This window comes from Haliotis rufescens, unplaced genomic scaffold (assembly GCF_023055435.1).
Source record: "Haliotis rufescens isolate VD_foot unplaced genomic scaffold, xgHalRufe1.0.p SCAF_16, whole genome shotgun sequence".
Classification (NCBI taxonomy): Eukaryota; Metazoa; Mollusca; class Gastropoda; order Lepetellida; family Haliotidae; genus Haliotis; species Haliotis rufescens.
In genome coordinates this window covers 3,009,524-3,026,611 of record NW_025963846.1, presented here as the reverse complement: position 1 = coordinate 3,026,611, position 17,088 = coordinate 3,009,524, and the positions used below count along the sequence as shown (strand labels likewise).

At 40.5% G+C, this 17,088-nt stretch overlaps 1 protein-coding gene across 1 annotated transcript; it reads right to left on the bottom strand.

Annotated features, from left to right (window-relative positions):
• Positions 1 to 72: 72 nt before the first annotated feature.
• Positions 73 to 15,672, bottom strand: LOC124144899 (fibroin heavy chain-like). The gene is made up of 11 exons (XM_048396708.1): positions 15,642 to 15,672; positions 14,919 to 15,029; positions 12,353 to 12,432; positions 9,544 to 9,698; positions 7,764 to 7,957; positions 6,999 to 7,238; positions 5,669 to 5,919; positions 4,472 to 4,661; positions 2,579 to 3,869; positions 1,279 to 1,340; positions 73 to 505 (listed from the first exon to the last, which is right to left on the bottom strand). The coding sequence occupies exons 1-11, from the start codon at positions 15,670 to 15,672 to the stop codon at positions 465 to 467; spliced, it is 2,646 nt and encodes an 881-aa protein (XP_048252665.1). The 3' UTR covers positions 73 to 464.
• Between the last annotated feature and the right edge of the window lie 1,416 nt (positions 15,673 to 17,088).

Sequence of the window (17,088 nt, the reverse complement as noted above, 5' to 3'; positions counted from 1 at the left end):
ATTTGTTTTCATGAAGTGACCAAGGACACAATTTCGGTCTGTTTTCACTGCCTTCATAGGAGACACACAATACTAAGTTTGAATATATATATAACACATTACACCGAGGTCATCGATGACAATTGATTTATTGAAACCAGACATGAGGAAATATAACATTTCAAAGGTAATAATCTAATCTACAAATTGGATCTACTGTTACAATCTGGGGCCAGAACCATGCAGATACGTCAGTTAAAACATTGAAGGTTAAATAGTAAAATGTGAGGTTCATTTGAAACAACTTTTAAAACGTCCTCCTGTAATCGTTCTTCTCACAAAACATCACCAACAGGGGTGTTACATCTACTATGACACCGTACATATATATGCTAGCATCTTCAATGCGTTTATTGTTAGTTTCAAGTTGGTCGTTTCATCAATAGGCGCGTCATATTTCAAAGATAGCGTGGTGCCAATAGCTTCTACCTGTGTGTATCAATCGGCGCAGGAGCCTTGAACTCCGCTGAAAAGAAGAATATAAGTCAATGTTTCCATCAATTCCATCATGAATTTAATGAAATATTACGACAATCTACCCATAAAGCGGCAATATAGCCATCATCAGATCATGGAGGGTATGGAAATGACTTTAAACTGTCATTTGCTTGATAACGGTGTTAGAATCTACATCGAAACGTCGCCCAATTGTAATAAAGAAGTTACTCATCCATAACAATTTTGTCTTAGTTAATGAATGCCTGTTGAACAAAACAGCCCTGACAAATTGTACCTGTTCTTTGCCATAACAGGTGTCATAACTTATTAAACCCGTGATACCAACGGAGCACAGAACACTGTCAGACTTCTAGTGAGTGAGTGAGTTGGGTTTAACGCCGCTTTAAAAAGTATTCCAGTTATATCGCAGCGTGTCAGCTTAATGTGGTAGGGAAGCCCCAAGTGATGCAGGTCTCAGACGTTTACCACTTCGGTGAAACCCATGAGAACAGGTATGGCGATGACAAACCTAGAAACATAATCAGGGCGAACCGGGATTCGAACCCACAATCATAGGTTTCTGGCGTGCCCAAGGGACGCAACTCTGCACAGCGAATCGAGGCGCCTTAGACGACTGGGCCACCCGTGCCCCCTTAGACCACTAAATGGAGTAGTGCAGATCAGTGATATACTAGTATTCTGAATGATGTTTTTGTCTATATGTTTCAATGGTTGAGTTGGCACATTCTAGAAACTGTATGAACGTTGCAATTGTCCAAATAGATTAACTCAAGATCTTACCTAACCCCGGACAGTCGTGAAGGCCAAGTCCATTGGCAGTACTCGCTGGTGTTACAGTAATGCTGTTTCAAGAAAACAAAATATTTAACCAACCACCGAGTTCCAACTCGTTAGGGTAATCAAGCATGCTATACATTGACTCAACTTCACGAAAACATGTATATATTTTTTTCTTATCATCTTGCGTCTCCTTTCAACGTGTGGATTGACCTGATTCTTATTAATACATGCGTCATTTGGATATTTTAATCACCTTCATGTGCAAAAATCAGTCAACATGTTGTTTTATTTTTATAATTGTGTTCAAGACATGTACAAGTTGTGTGTGTATATATGTAACATTTCGGTGTAGGCATTCCATACCCGACTCTATAAACCATGTACATGTATATCCACCATCCTCTGTCTGACATGAAGCATGTTTTGTTGTTGTGCTCATTAACATACTTTTATATATATTTCCAACCTATCAGAACAGGTATATCAGCAAACAAGCTAAATGACACATGGTCCTTTCTCCCTCGGTCGGTGTAATCCGCTGCCTACATTATACATCAGGTACCGGAGTTGGTTGGTTTGTTTGTTGTTTAACGCCGCACTCAGCAAAATTCCAGCTATATGACGGCGGTCTGTATATAATCGAGTCTGGACCAGACAATCCAGTGGGTGTAGTGATATTGCATGGATTTGCTGTAAACCGTGTGACGTCAGATCCCATTTTATATAGTTCGTATAATACCTCGGCTTTTTTAGGACTATGTTAATGACTAATTTTTGCTTAACATTATCAAGGTGTACTCGTTGATTTGAAGGCAAAAGCAAACGGAAACATTGTAAAATATCCATAGTATGTTCACTACTTCCGCCAGGTTGTGTTGTGTCATGTGATAAAAGAGACAAAACCCTTTACATAAGAAATCTCGAGACGATTGTATGATTCCGACTATATCATGAACACGTGTCTGTGAATCACTATCAAACAATGATGATACCAAGTGTACGCTGAAATATGAGCGTATCCCGCCTCAGTGGTGGATCACGTCACAAACACAAGCAAAGGCAAGGCAACTGTTCACCTGATACAACACGGACATGCGTCAAATTAGGAAATGTTCTTATGATTACGGACATCGCTTTGTTTTATCGCTTTTATTCCTTATAATTATATAGGGAAATGTTAATATGAACTATATAAACTTGCCACAATATCGATATTTGGATCAATAATTACACCTTTAGTCATTTGCACTTTCATTCTTAATCATTCGAAGTCAGTTTTGTACATGTTCAGGGTACTTACGTTTTCTTCTTAATTTTCCACATAACCGCCATTGATCCTAAAGCTCCAAGAAACAGCAGCAGGCCATAACCACCCCTTAAAGCCCATATCTCGTTGTTTCTATGAGATGCTACTGTAGAACAAATGTGGACACTCCTTCCCAATCCATCTCTGGGCTTATCAGTTCCTCTGAAGCAACCAGACCCACCGTTGTCACAATTGCCACCTGCTTCGCCAGCACCCCGTACAGTTCCTGTTCCCGTTTTTTTCTCAATGCCAACTATTTCATCTGGTCCCCTGTGGCCACCAAATCTACCATCACCACCCTTACCTGATACACTATCACTACCCATATCATTGAATCTACCTTTGTCAATTCCTGAACCAGCTCTCATTCCTTTTCCCATTTCTGCTGCTCCACTTGCACCAGCCCCGCCACCATCTACAACTCCTGCACCTCCTATTCTACCCGAACCAACTCCCAAGGAACCACTCATCCCTCCTCTCATTCTTGCTTCTCCACCCGCGCCAGCACCAGCTCCACCACCAACTCCCTTTCCTGCATCTCCTATTCCTAATGCCCCACCTGCACCAGATCCGCCAGCACCTCCCATTCCTGCATCTCCCATTCCTGCACCTCCCATTCCTGCACCTCCCATTCCTGCACCTCCCATTACTGCACCTCCCATTCCTGCACCTCCCATTACTGCACCTCCCATTCCTGCATCTCCCATTCCTGCACCTCCCATTCCTACTACCCCACCTGCACCAGATCCGCCAGCACCTCCCATTCCTACTACCCCACCTGCACCAGATCCACCACCAACTCCCATTCCTACTGCCTCACCTGCACCAGCTCTGCCAGCACCTCCCATTCCTACTGCCCCACCTGCACCAGCTCTGCCAGCACCTCCCATTCCTACTGCCTCACCTGCACCAGCTCTGCCAGCACCTCCCATTCCTGCTGCCTCACCTGCACCAGCTCTGCCAGCACCTCCCATTCCTGCTGCCTCACCTGCACCAGTACCTCTTATTACTGCACCTCCCATTACTGCACCTCCCATCCTTGCACCTCCCATTCCTGCACCCCCCATTCCTACTACCCTGCCTGCACCAGCTCCAACAGCACTATCGAATCCTAGAGATACTTTTAATTTTCCATTCACACTTTTTGGACTACTTCCACCATCAATTGCCTGTACTGTAATGTCAAAAGAAGACGACACGGCTTTTATATCAAAGTGAGATGCCTTCTTCAGCTGTCCAGAATACATGTCCATGAAGAAGTGATTACCCACGTCTTCACCCTTATCTGCGATGAAACAAAGTACTATAATTATGGTCATTGATTAGCTGTCAAGAAATTATATAAAAAATTATAATCTGTAGTCAAAGGAGCGGCCGGCAGCCTAGTGATTAAAGCGTTCGCTCGTCACACCGAAGACCCGGGTTCGATTCCTGACATGGGTACAATGTGTGAAGCCCATTTCTGGTGTCCCCCGCCGTGATATTGCTAGAATATTGCTAAAAGCGGCGTAAAACCATACTCACTTACTCACTGTAGTCAAAAGTCATCAATTGTCACATCATTATACGTTAGGTCCACAATGACGTCTGTGTACGTATGAAGTCATCTACGGCGTCTGTCTTACGTCAACATGGTGAAATGATTATCATTAAATTGTGTACACTATGTTTAACTTACCAAACTGGGTTAAAACTAGAACAACGGTCCCCCCTTAGCCACGAAAGGCCCAACTGTGGATATATTTAATCAAATGCGACACACCCCTTTCCATATTCATAAGAAATCTATGACAAACGCAGGGTCTATTGTACAACTCCGACACGTGACAGATTCTAATATCATAAAGGCATTAATATAGGCTGTTTGACATCTCAGTGAAAACCCACCTGATTTGACTGATATAATTCTGTATGTTACAGTTCCGTCTTTACCCTTGTCATCATCTTTCGCTCTGAACGTTTCCACTATGGTTCCAACTGGGTCGTGCATAAGAATAGCTTTGTCTTCAAAACTGAAAGAGTTGGCTTGAAGCTTTGGAGACGTCCACTTTGGATAGAATTCATTGACCGGTAGGACCTTAAATACGAAGTGAGCAAATACAACTGATGCACATATTATTTGACTAGCGTATAGCGGGTGTAAACTTTATGACATTGCTGTGCTTGCTCCACGCAGGCGACCATAGCATGGAAGTGGCAATATGTCGACAATGCCGGATTCATGGATTACATACTATGTACATTTTGCCAGAGGTCAGAAAGAAGGCTCAGGGTTGGTTGGTTGGTTGTTTTACGCTGCACTCAGCAATATTCAAGCTACATGACGGCGGTCTGTAAATAATTGAGTCTGGACCAGACAATCCAGTTATTGATACTATGAGCATCGATCCACGCAATTGGGATCGATTACATGCATCAACCAAGTCAGCGAGCCTGACCACCCGATCCTGTTAGTCGCCTCTTACGACAAGCATAGTCGCCTTTTCCGGCAAGCATTGGTTGCTGAAGACCTATTCTAACCCGAATCTTCACGAGTCACAAAGCTCAGGGACAGAAGTTGGTTCAGATCATCCTTGATTCCCATTTGATGCTGGGATTACTTGTTTTAAATGATTTGTTTCAGAAAATGCTAGAAGAAAAGCAACAAAATACTGCGGGGTGTCATGAAAAACATATTCTGTGAAACAAATTGTTCGGCTAGTTTCTCAACGAAAACATTTCCCTTTGGTACCGAGCCTGACTCCCTCAGGTCGCCTTGTGCAACAAACATAGCTTGCTGGGGACTAATTCCAACTGGAATCACTACGGAGTCAAGTGATTAGTGACAGGCCGATTACATCAGATAATCAAATCGTGATCACAGACTCAATATAAAACATTCATACATGAGAAAGTATTCACATGTCACACGTTTTAATGAGTGCAAATTTACAGTTTTTAAGAAAGTTCCAATCCCTGGCTTCAGACTACCTACAAGGTTATGTATTCGAAAAGGGTGTGTGTGTGTGTGTGTGTATGTGTGTGTGTGTGGGGGGGGGGGGGAGAGGGGGGGTGCAGGTGACAACCAATTTTAATTACACATACCTCGACCACAACAGTTGCTTTGCCTACGTTTACCCTCCCTGTATCCGGCATGTCAATTGCCCCCACAGTCAGGGTGTAAGAAAAGTCCTGTTTCTCTAACTCTTCGTAGTCGATCTTGGATGCATCCACCATCAGGGACGTTCCTTGCACGGTAAATATATTCTTATCGACTGTGTTGGGTAGGCGAAAGCGCACTTTTCCGTTCCCACCACTGTCTGCGTCGGTGATAGCGAAGTTGGCCAGTTGTATTGCTGAAAATATAATCCTTCCAGTTAGGTGGGGTGAGATGCGTTTAAGGCCGCGTTGAACAGTATTTCAGATTCAGGCGTGTCAACGTAACGTTGGAGGAAAACAACGTGACAGGGTGAGGACGTTTCCAACTTTGGATTTGGAACCCTTGAGGTTGGAACCCTAGATCGTGCTGATAGCCCAATACCCATAATCAAAGAAAATCGGGGATTTAACTAACGACCAGTGGATGATGGCATTACTGAGGCACATCGCCTACCATTCCATTGAATTACTGGTAGGATTAGGTTAATATATACTCTGCAATCACTTCCACCATTCTAGCTGTCTTTGGTGCGATGAAACAAGTTACGCCACAAAACCAAAATATACTTAAGAATTGAACGGATGGGTCCATTGGAGTGTGGACGATTTAAAAGCGCTGGTTAAACTGTGTGAACCTCCAAGCTTGCCAGTTTCTCAATGCTTACTAAAACGCTGAGTTCAAGATTAAAGGTCTAAATGATCAGAAAGAATGCTTCTGTATGTATTCATGCTAGGGAATTCTCAGTGGTCCCGTCAGTGTTATACTACGGTGACAACTTACAGACGCATATCGTGCTACCATTTGCACGCAAGTTTGGTCGACGTTTTGTATTCCAAGATGGCAATGTAGGTGCCCACCTCAGTGACATTATATCTAGGCAGTTACAGCAGCATGACCAGAAGACGTCAACATCCCACACCCACTTTAGATTACCTGCCACTTGTGCTTCAATGGGTGTTTAATGGATAGGGTACAAATTTATCATTGGATGGGTGACTATGAGCGTGCCACGATTAATCAACGAATGCTGGTTGAAATTGGAGGCTTAACCTGTCACTGGTGGACACTTTGAAACTTTAATGAACTGTTTCCTATCAGGTTCCAACATTTTCCCTCTAGTTAAAGACAATCAAATCCTTCATTGACATGAAACACTCATTAATAACACTGCATATATTTGATGTGTAAGCTCTTTGATATCCCCTACTTAATATAATGTATCGAGACTAAAGATGCCACTTTAGAAAATGTCTCCATTTGGTATTAAGCACTTACCCTGACCTCCGTGTTCTGTGACGTTGAAGTGGAAGTAAATATCTCCAAAAGATGGGGTGTTGTCGTTGATGTCAATTACTGGAATCGTAAGCGACGCGTCAACCCGGTTACTCCCCTTATCGGTGACGGTCAAGGTCATCTTGTCAATCTTCTTTACACCACGAACACCATCGAAGTCGATTCTTCGTTTCAGTGTCAGTTTTCCATTGGCCTCATTGATGGCGAAATAATTGTGTCCCCCTTCAAAATAACAAAGTCACATTCGACATGTTCAATACCCATACTCTCTTACAATTATGTTACTAAAGAAATGATATGATAGTTAAGTTTGAGTTGAAAAGTGACATCTTTGAGCTTTGCTGTCATACCCCACGGGTTCTCCGATCGTATACTGAGCCATTATTCAGGGCTCAGTCAAAAGTGATCATGAAATATTTTCATGCAACTACATGTATATATATGCACATGCAAGGAAAGCAAAAGTACATTACATGTACATATACATGCTCTCTGCCTCATAGCATTCATTCACCTGATGAAGGAGTATGCATATACTCTGAAACGTTGTGTTTGGTCATACGAAAGAAATTGACATCCATAAATTCTCTTCCTTATGTGTATCACTTCTAAATGCCATTCAAAGACAAAAACTATTATATTGATAGAATTAATGAAAACTCGTTTTCACAAATAATTAACCAGTCTCGGTTATTGTTGTTAGAATTTGTGTTGTTCTATAGGTCACAGATGATCATCCATGCTAACCTTGTAAGTTATATTTAAGATCGTCGTTGCGATCTGCATCAGTTGCGTCAAACAAGCCGCTGAGTACAGTTCCAACCCTCAACTCTTCGGGAATCGAGAGGTCATCGCTGATTTTCAAAACAGGAATTTCGTCATTTACATCCACAACTTTGACACTCATAGCCACAAGGACAGTATGTAGACCATCAAACGCTCTGAAATAGATCATCAGACGCTCTGAAATAATCCATCAAACGATCTGAAAGAGCCCATCAAACGCTCTGAAATAGACCATCAAACGCTCTGAAAAAGCCCATCAATTGCTCTGAAATAGACCATCAGACGCTCTGAGATAGACCATCAAACGCTCTGAAATAGCAAATTGTAAGTAAATAAGCACTTCATTGAGATTAGCTAAGATCAGATTAAGATCATACAAATGCCGTTAAGATAATTAGGACGAACATAGAAGCACAAAACAGAGAACACATCTAATACGAATAAATAAAATACATGTATACGTATGTAACACTAACTTTACAAATAAACAAATTAGAAAAAAAATATATATATAATAAACCGTTTACGTGATTATGATAATATATGTATTCAAAAAGCTGCTTTCAACTTGATTCATAATGAGCACTGAAACACAAACAACGAGGCTTGACGGAAACGTTCTGAGTCTAAATACAAAGGATGCATTGTACAACTCTTACAGCTTGCATCGTATTAAGTACAATACTGTCCATGCTTACAGGCTTAATAGGAACCATACATACACACAAACAAGCAGCATATTTCTGAAGGCATCAAAATGACTAGGTATTGTTATAAGGATACAATGAGTCTTAAAAAACGTTAGAAAATAGAAACTGCAATGACGTGGTTGCAATATTGTAATATATTGCAATATATATATATATATAAAGTTTGTGTCCAGTCTATGACGAGTCTTGCCTGTTTTATTTAGCAGTTGTATTTGTAGATGGACTGGAGCGTTATGAAAAGTATGGGAGTATAACCTGTGTGTTGTGTTTACTCCTGATGTATGCAAGGGCCGGTACATGAATGTTGATAGAGACAGTTCGGAGTAGGAGTCGATTGACCAATCACTCCTTGACTAAGATGACCCGATTCTGACCACGAGATTAGCTAAGTCATGGCTTACCTTGACTATGACGACACGAAACGACAAAAAAATAAGGTAACTGTTGTAGGGCTGTGCGCGTAGGTTAAATTCCAAGATTCCCCATGAGGAGATTTCTAGGTTTGTCAACACCATGATGAGCACGTTAGTTTCACCAACGTTGTGAACGCTTCGGACCCGCATCACTGCGAGTTCTGCTCCAACATCAAGATGACACAGCCTGATAGAGCTGAAATACTGTTCAAAGTGGCGTAAAACACAACTCACTCACTGTTAATGTTATGCTAAAGCCATGAAGGTAATTGTAATGAGTGCACAATTATCTTTCTCAGTTCCCTTCTGAAGTGCTTCTCAGATGTCACTCATGAAACAAAACTAAACTATCGCCATCGGTTACAGTGAGTGAGTGAGTTTGGTTTTACGCCGCTTTTAGCAATATTCCAGCAATATCACGGCGGGGGACACCAGAAATGGGCTTCACACCTTGTTCCCATGTTGGGATTCGAACCCGGGTCTTCGGCGTGACGAGCGAACGCTTTAACCACCAGGCTACCCGACCGCCCCCCATCGGTTACAAATAGTCGAGTATACCCGGGGCACATTATATTATGGTTTTACCTAGTTTATTGTATTCAAACAAGGAGTACTTACTCTATCTTGAGGGAATATTGCCGGTCCTTTTCAAAGTCAAGTATATGCTTCAGGATTACAGTAGAATTGACAATATGGAAGAGGTCCACGTGATTCTTCTGTGTCAACGTAATGGTGTCGTTTTCTGGGTCCTCGCACATGATGTTGAATAAAGCCTGGTGAATTGAAAAACCGATATTCTTATGACACACTCTTTATCAAACTCATGGGAAAGCCCACTCCATCATACTGTTTTAGCATGCACGGCTGACGTTACTACATAGTGTGATAATCGGGGTAATAAATATTAAGTGTAATAAATACTGTGATAGTCAGTGTAATAAATACTGTGATAGTCAGTAACAGTTTGTCAGTGTAATAAAACATGTGATAGTCAGTGTAATAAATACTGTGATAGTCAGTGTAATAAAAACATGTGATAGTCAGAGTAATAAATACTGTGATAGTCAGTGTAATAAAAACATGTGATAGTCAGTGTAATAAATACTGTGCTAGTCAGTGTAATAAAACATGTGATAGTCAGTGTAATAAAAACATGTGATAGTCAGAGTAATAAATACTGTGATAGTCAGGGTTATAAATACAGCTATAGTCAGTGTAATAAATACTGTGATAGTCAGTGTAATAAATACTGTCATTGTCAGAGTAATAAATACTGTCATAGTCAGTGTAATAAAACATGTGATAGTCAGTGTAATAAATACTGTGATAGTCAGTGTAATAAAAACCTGTGATAGTCAGTGTAATAAATAATGTGATAGTCAGTGTAATAAAACATGTGATAGTCAGTGTAATGAAACATATGATAGTCGGTGTAATAAAAATATGTGATAGTCAGAGTAATAAATACAGTGATAGTCAGTGTAATAAAACATGTGATAGTCAGTGTAATAAATACTGTGATAGTCAGTGTAATAAAACGTGTGATAGTCAGTGTAATAAATACTGTGATAGTCAGTAACAGTTTGTCAGTGTAATAAAACACGTGATAGTCAATGTAATAAATATTGTGATAGTCAGTGTAATAAATACTGTGATAGTCAGTGTAATAAATACTGTGATAGTCAGTGTAAAAAATATTATGATAGTCAGGGTTATAAATACGGTGATAGTCAGTGTAATAAATACTGTGATAGTCAGTGTAATAAAAACATATGATAGTCAGTGTAATAAAACTTGTGATAGTCAGTGTAATAAATACTGTGATAGTCAGTGTAATAAAAACATATGATAGTCAGTGTAATAAAACTTGTGATAGTCAGTGTAATAAATACTGTGATAGTCAGTGTAATAAAAACATATGATAGTCAGTGTAATAAAACTTGTGATAGTCAGGGTTATAAATACGGTGATAGTCAGAGTAATAAATACTGCGATAGTCAGGGTTATAAATACTGTGATAGTCAGAGTAATAAATACTGTGATAGTCAGGGTTATAAATACGGTGATAGTCAGTGTAATAAAAACTGTAATAGTCAGGGTTATAAATACTGTGATAGTCAGTGTAATTAATTTGATTGGCTCTTTCAGAAATTACGCCTTATGGTTCGAAAAGCCTAAAGTCGTTTGAACATATTTTGCATCATACTGATCCCTGACTTTTAAAATTACATTTGAGGGATACATAATACATGCTGGTGTTTTCGAAATTATGGTTGTGAAAGATTAATATCAAGGACGGAAACATCATTGGGAACCAATGTCGTCAGTGGAATGTTTAAAATTTGAAAAAAGATCGCGCATCAAGAAAAATGTTCATACACATTGAAAAGGGTGATTGCAACACACATTTGTTTTACAGTAAAGTTAGTAAGTATTGTCTGGTCCAGCATTGAAATCAAAGTGTGCCGAAAATATATTCCCTGTTTGAAGTCGAGATTCATTTACAAACGAGTCAAGTTTCATCTTGGATAATTAGACCTACATTTTCAGGACGCTAATGTATTTCAATACATTTAATTTCACCTGTCAATGGCTCAAACTAGGTTTCATCATGGAAATAATACTTGTATGTTTAGGACACTAATGCAGTTCAATAGATTTGATTTCACCTGTCAATGGCTCAAACTAGGTTTCATCATGGAAATAATACTTGTATGTTTAGGACACTAATGCAGTTCAATAGATTTGATTTCACCTGTCAATGGCTCAAACTAAGTTCCATCATGAAAATAATACTTGTATGTTTAGGACACTAATGCAGTTCAATAGATTTGATTTCACCTGTCAATGGCTCAAACTAAGTTCCATCATGGAAATAATACTTGTATGTTTAGGACACTAATGCAGTTCAATAGATTTGATTTCACCTGTCAATGGCTCAAACTAAGTTCCATCATGGAAATAATACTTGTATGTTTAGGACACTAATTCAGTTCAATAGATTTGATTTCACCTGTCAATGCCTCAAACTAAGTCGCCCTTAGGCGCACCAGAAACCTACGACGTGGGTTCGAATCCCAAATTAACCTTGTTTCTGGGTTTCAAGGTTGTTACAGTTGTTGGTTCAGATCCCGTAACCAAGAGCGTGGGTGTTAAATGTTTGTAAACCTGCATAACTTTGGGTTTACTCCCACATCAAACTGACACGCCGAGATATAATTTAAATAATTTACAAAGCGACGTGTTAATTAATCATTATTAAGTCGTATACTTCCCTCGTGAATAAATGTTTTAGGTGATGGACTTGAAAAACATTTTTAATTCCTATCCCTTTATTTGCACATTGTTGTTTTTTTATTTGTTTGTTGTTAGGTGTTTTTTTGTGAACAACAAATATTTTATAAACAAGGACTAATACATTACTTGCCTTATTGACTGGGCTGTTCTCGGGAACGCTGATCGTCGTTGACCCTGATGGCAATGGAACAACAAACACTGGAGGGTTGTCTACAACAGATAGAACAGATTTATTGGTATTGATCCATCGGGTATGAAATAGAATCCATTGTGGGATGTTTCATTTGCATGTTAGTCGAACCTCGTTGTGTCGACCTTGGATATGTCGAATTCCCCGTTGTCTCGAACTCATTTGGGAGACAAAAGTATCTAATAAAGCATAAAATGTCTCTGATGTCTCGAACCGCGGATAACTCAATTTTGTTTCCAGGTCCCCACGAGTTCGACACAAAGAAGTTCGATTGTATTAGGCAATAGTAAATAAAGACACGCAAGATGTAATCAAAGATTCGCTCATTACCCTTCAAGTGACTATGGATATCGTCATAGGGCACCTCGGTTCCCTATGCAGTGATGTCGACGATATCAGTTCGAATCCCAAATGTTTCTAGGTTTCTCAGCTCTATAGGTGTACTCGTGTAAAGTGGTACAATTCTACGATCTGCATCACGTTGGGCTTTCCTCTGCCTTAAAGGGGCGATCGGGTAGCCTTGTGGTTAAAGCGTTCGCTCACCACGCCGAAAACCCGGGTTCGATTCCCGACATGGGTACAATGTGTGAAGCCAATTTCTGGTGTCCCCCGCCGTGATATTGCTGGAATATTGCTAAAATCGGCGTAAAGCCACTCACTCACTCACTCTCCACTTAAAAAATGACGAACCATGATATAAATGAAATAATAAAGAAAACTCACCTATTGAGTACAGCGTAATGACGACAGCTCAGTCTTGGCTCATAGGTAGCTCACCATAGACCACTCGTACATTGACCAGTGCGAGCAGCTACTGGGGCCTGCTTAAAGTGTGACACTTGTCACGATATGGCTGAAATATTGCCGATGTGACGTAAAGCATTAACTCACTCACTCACTTAAAGTGTGACTAGTGATAGCTGCATGTGTTTTTAAAGTTTAGAGATAGCTACACGTGTTCTGACCCTAGAAGATCCGAGTTAGAATAGGTCTTCAGCAACCCATGCTTGCCGTAAAAGGCGACTTTGCTTGTCGTAAGAGGCGACCAACGGGATCGTGTGGTCAGGTTTGCTGAATTGGTTTATGAATGTCATCGTATGCAAATTGCGTGGATTGGTGCTCATGATATCAATCACTGGATTGTCTGTTCCAGACTCGATTTCATCAAACAATGAAGAAAATAATACGAAATCACTTCTTATCAGTGACATCGTTTAGCGCCATAATCAGGGCATTGATACGTGTTTACGTTACGGTAACAAAAACAATTCGATTCTATTGTCGACTAATCAGGAAATACTCGATTACTTACAGACCGCCGTCATATAGCTGGAATATTGCTGAGTGTGGCATTAAACAACAAACAAACAAACATATGTTATTCTCATTTATACGAAGGCACGAGTGGACTCGTCGTCTAGCCCTCCGCAATTCGTTTTGCAAGGGTGCGTCCGTGGGTTCGAATCCTGGTTCGCCCTGATTATGTTTCTTGGTTTGTCCAGCACCCTAACCGTGTTCGTGGGTTTCCACAAAGTTGTAATCGTCTGAGGTCTGCATCGCTTCAGGTTTTCCTCCCAAATTAAGCTTACACGGCATGATATAACTTGAATAGTGTTCAAAGCGGCGTTAAAACCCAACTCACTCACTTACTCACTTATACACTGCCTTATGAAAATAAAGATTATCAAAGTTGTGTCCAACTATCTTTGTGTTAGGCTCACCACCGTCTGTATTTGTGTCGTTTTCATTCATAGCGTGTGATTGATAACGTAATGTATAATTAAAATCTATATAAATATAGTAATCTTTATTGATTCAAAAACTTTCATTTGAAAATGTTTTCAATGTCTAGGTTTTAGATTTCCAAACAGCTTATGGGTACATTTCAGGCAGTTGTCCCTGTACACCAGCAAACAAATGATATTTTGGTAGATATTTCGTCAGGGTTTATTACAAATACCACAGTGTCATAAACATTCACCGCAGTTAATTACCTTTTGCCACAATGTGCATGGTTACCCACACCAAAGAGAAAATGTACGGGCTTTGAACCAAACAATACATATCCTGACATGCACAAGGTTCTCAACTCGGCTACCTGTACATGTGTCCCCTACTCTGACAATAAATATATAGTCCAGTTTCTACATACCCACTCGAAATCTCCACTGGCCTGGGGAATGATGCGTGAAAACGCTGATGAAATTGACCCCGTATGTTTGTGGACCTTTGTAATCCAAAAGTGGATGGCTTTGGTTTAGGCTGGTTCCAAGTCCCACTTTGATGTGTCCATTTTTCCATGAAATCCACAATTGGGTGAATTTGTCAGCAACCATAGTTGTTGCTAATGCTGTGGAACTGAATGCTGAACACAGAATGCATCCATATTTGATGCCATTCATCCTATTTTTCCCGTCTCTGTGTTTCACAGCAAGAATGACACTGTAATACTTCCCCTTGCGAGGGTTAATTAACCTGGTCTCGGAGAGAATTATGTTTGCCTGACCTTTTCCCTTGATTTCAAAAAGTAGGTGGTCTTTTCCACCAACTGGAACTCCAAGTTCATTGATCTCAATCAGTTTTGCGGCTCCATCTGTATTAACCCTTTTGAACTGGCCTGAAACACGAAGAAAAATAATGATAAATACTGTTATCGGTTCTGGAAAGGAAATACCTCGGTCGCAACGCATATTAGTGTCAGCCACAGCAGAATGCGGACAGACAACATTTATTTACCGGTAATATTTATATTAAGCATTGTGACCCATATCAGTATCACGTAAACACTGCATTTGACTTAGACATGTAACCCAAGTCACCAACTGACACTATCCATATCATCCTGTGTCTGACTTACCCAAGTCACCAACTGACACTATCCATATCATCCTGTGGCTGACTTACCCAAGTCACTATCTGACACTATCCATATCATCCTGTGGTTGACTTACCCAAGTCACTATCTGACACTATCTATATCATTCTGTGGCTGACTTACCCAAGTCACTATCTGACACTATCCATATCATCCTGTGGCTGACGTACCCAAGTCACCAACTGACAGTATCCATATCATTCTGTGGCTGACTTACCCAAGTCACCAACTGACAGTATCCATATCATTCTGTGGCTGACTTACCCAAGTCACTGACTGACACTATCCATATCATCCTGTGGCTGACTTACCCAAGTCACTGACACTATTCATATCATCCTGTGCCTGACTTACCCAAGTCACCAACTGACACTCTCCATATCATCCTGTGGCTGACTTACCCAAGTAACTATCTGACACTATCCATATCATACTGTGGCTGACTTACCAAAGTCACAATCTGACACTATCCATATCATCCTGTGCCTGATTTACCCAAGTCACAATCTGACACTCTCCATATCATCCTGTGGCTGACTTACCCAAGTAACTATCTGACACTATCCATATCATACTGTGGCTGACTTACCCAAGTCACTATCTGACACTATCCATATCATCCTGTGCCTGATTTACCCAAGTCACAATCTGACACTCTCCATATCATCCTGTGCCTGACTTACCCAAGTAACTATCTGACACTATCCATATCATACTGTGGCTGACTTACCCAAGTAACTATCTGACACTATCCATATCATCCTGTGCCTGATTTACTCAAGTCACAATCTGACACTATCCATATCATCCTGTGCCTGACTTACCCAAGTCACTATCTGACACTCTCCATATCTACCTGTGGCTGACTTACCCAAGTCACTCACACACTATCCGTTTGATACTGTGGTTGAAATTTTATATGTATAATTATCGGTGATTCCTCTGAGGAACCCACGGTTTTTGGCGTGCCCAAGGGCACAGCACAGCGAATAGCAGCTCCTTAGACGACTGGGTTACCCGTTCCCCCCTTTTTATGGACGAGTACTCCACTCATTGTAGTATATTGTTTTTTGAGTAATGAAGCCAAGTACATTGTTGAAATCACGTATATTGGACCCGGTGTTTTCTAAAGTCATGTCGCTTCATTAATCAACTTTGCCTTCGGTTCCTTCGGTTTAACTTATTGCCGTTAAATATCCAGGTAACATTATGATAGCTCAACATTTCCAACACAGATACGTGAACTGTGAAGGCTGGTCATATCATATTATACATTCTGCAAACAAACAAAAAGAAGTAGTAAAAACGTAAATATCTGACAGAGTGTCGCCGACATCCATACAAAATTAATACCAACAAATGAATTGGTCATTTCTGGATGAATTGGGATTAATTTGTGTGGAAAGAATGAGGTCCTACAGAAATTTGTTGAAAAGATGGAAAAATCGCAAAAACACAACCATGTGAGAGCCTTTCGCCGAAAAACACCAACATGACAAGCACGCGCAACACCTCTTTTGTGGAACTATAAAAACGTTGGTTTTTCATTTGCATGCCATCACAATCTCACTCCAAGTGAATAGCGAAAACGTGCCACGACTGACGGAAGCCCAGCGCAACAACGCAATCGGTCGACTGCAAACAGGAGAACTTACAGCTGTAGACAGAATTGCCCACGTAGCATCAAGCACCAGTACAAGACTATGGAACCCTCAAGACACATGGGACAACAAGGGACCTTCCCAGATCCAGTTGACCATTTATCACAACTAGAGCACAGGACAAATTCATACGGCTTCGT